The sequence below is a fragment of the Trachymyrmex septentrionalis genome, unplaced genomic scaffold, assembly GCF_001594115.1.
Source record: "Trachymyrmex septentrionalis isolate Tsep2-gDNA-1 unplaced genomic scaffold, Tsep1.0 scaffold6, whole genome shotgun sequence".
NCBI lineage: Eukaryota > Metazoa > Arthropoda > Insecta > Hymenoptera > Formicidae > Trachymyrmex > Trachymyrmex septentrionalis.
In genome coordinates, this window is record NW_017305778.1 from 3,364,988 (window position 1) to 3,366,384 (window position 1,397).

Sequence of the window (1,397 nt, forward strand, 5' to 3'; positions counted from 1 at the left end):
GAACATATACGTGAATATTGTGGTTATACAATATATAAATACATCCGCTACATATTGAGCTCGTGGGTTCGCTAAGTCTAAATGGCTTAGCCTTCTCTACAGAAATTAGTATTCCTTAAACTTCTTTTGCGTCGTCTATAAAAGGCACGTGTTTGTTTCTGCGAGCAGATCAGTGGCGTCGCAGTTGATCCTCGGGCAAAGCGTGATCGCCGAGACATATGATCAAGTGACAATTTACTTTAGCGACATCGTAGGCTTCACGAGTCTGTCTGCCGAGAGCACGCCTCTGCAGGTGGTCGATCTGCTGAACGACCTCTACACGTGTTTCGATTCCATTATCGAGAACTTCGACGTTTACAAGGTAAGTATCGACCTGTTTTAAACGTATTCCGGGGACATAAAATACAGATGATTTAAAGCTTCGGTCGAAAGGGGTGAATATTTTAACCGAGAGAAAGTAATGCTGCCTCATGAAATGGCGATAAACTCGCAATCCGCATCCGATGGCGTCACACCAGCAATGTCCAAGTTCTTCCGGCGCAATTTTATCGAAGCTGAACGAATAAACCGTACACCGTTTCGACAAGTTTTTCCGTTTGTGAGAACCTGACTTCTTCTATTAAGAAACTTCGTCTACATCACTCTCTCTGTCTCTTTCCTTTCCCCTTGCATTTTCCCAACAGTTCTGCCTTCAAGTTAAACGATCATCTAGAATATCATATTGCTTAGCTGACACGTTGTATTTCTCATGGAATCAAGCTCGATTCCTTGATTCTATATTTACAAAAAGTTCCACGTGCCCGTTATTTGGAGCTTATCGCGAGATGTTCAATTCACCAGTTAAGAACAACGCGAGAAAGAAAGGAAAAGAAAGGAGAAAGTGAGAGAAACACCGCAATTCCGGAGAACAAATTGTCCTTGATTTCTTAGAAGAGAAGAGAATTTTCTTGAAAATAACAGCACTACCGCGCGCGTGGAGTTGAATCTAAATTATTATAATATTCACGTGCCAGAAACGTGCTCATATAAGTATGGAAGATATAAAGACAGAATAAGAATTACGTAATACATGAATTTACAATTATAATTTTTTTAAGTAAAACATATACATGTGAAATGGTGGATGTGTATAGTGATATGAATTGCGTAAGATACAGACCGTGATAATACAACATCTTGCCGAGCAAAAAAGGACACTTTCACAAGATTATTTAATTAATATAATAAGAATAAAATGTATTAAGTGAACATGAAACCGCGCGGAATTTTTAATCGAAAAAACGCCAGCATTTTAGTTTTCAAAAGTCTTTATAATTTTACAGTCTAAAAGGCACTCTTCGATGCAGCACGATATAGTTACATGATTTTATACTCTCATTATATACGAGTAGATATAT

At 38.3% G+C, this 1,397-nt stretch overlaps 1 protein-coding gene across 3 annotated transcripts in view; it reads left to right on the forward strand.

Annotated features, from left to right (window-relative positions):
- LOC108752303 (atrial natriuretic peptide receptor 1-like) overlaps positions 1 to 1,397 on the forward strand; it is a 112,265-nt gene that overhangs the window by 94,626 nt on the left and 16,242 nt on the right. For all 3 annotated transcript variants that reach the window (XM_018493043.1, XM_018493041.1, XM_018493042.1), the window contains one exon: positions 169 to 361. In XM_018493043.1, the coding sequence (XP_018348545.1) occupies positions 169 to 361 (193 nt within the window). The remainder of the gene's footprint in view (positions 1 to 168; positions 362 to 1,397) is intronic.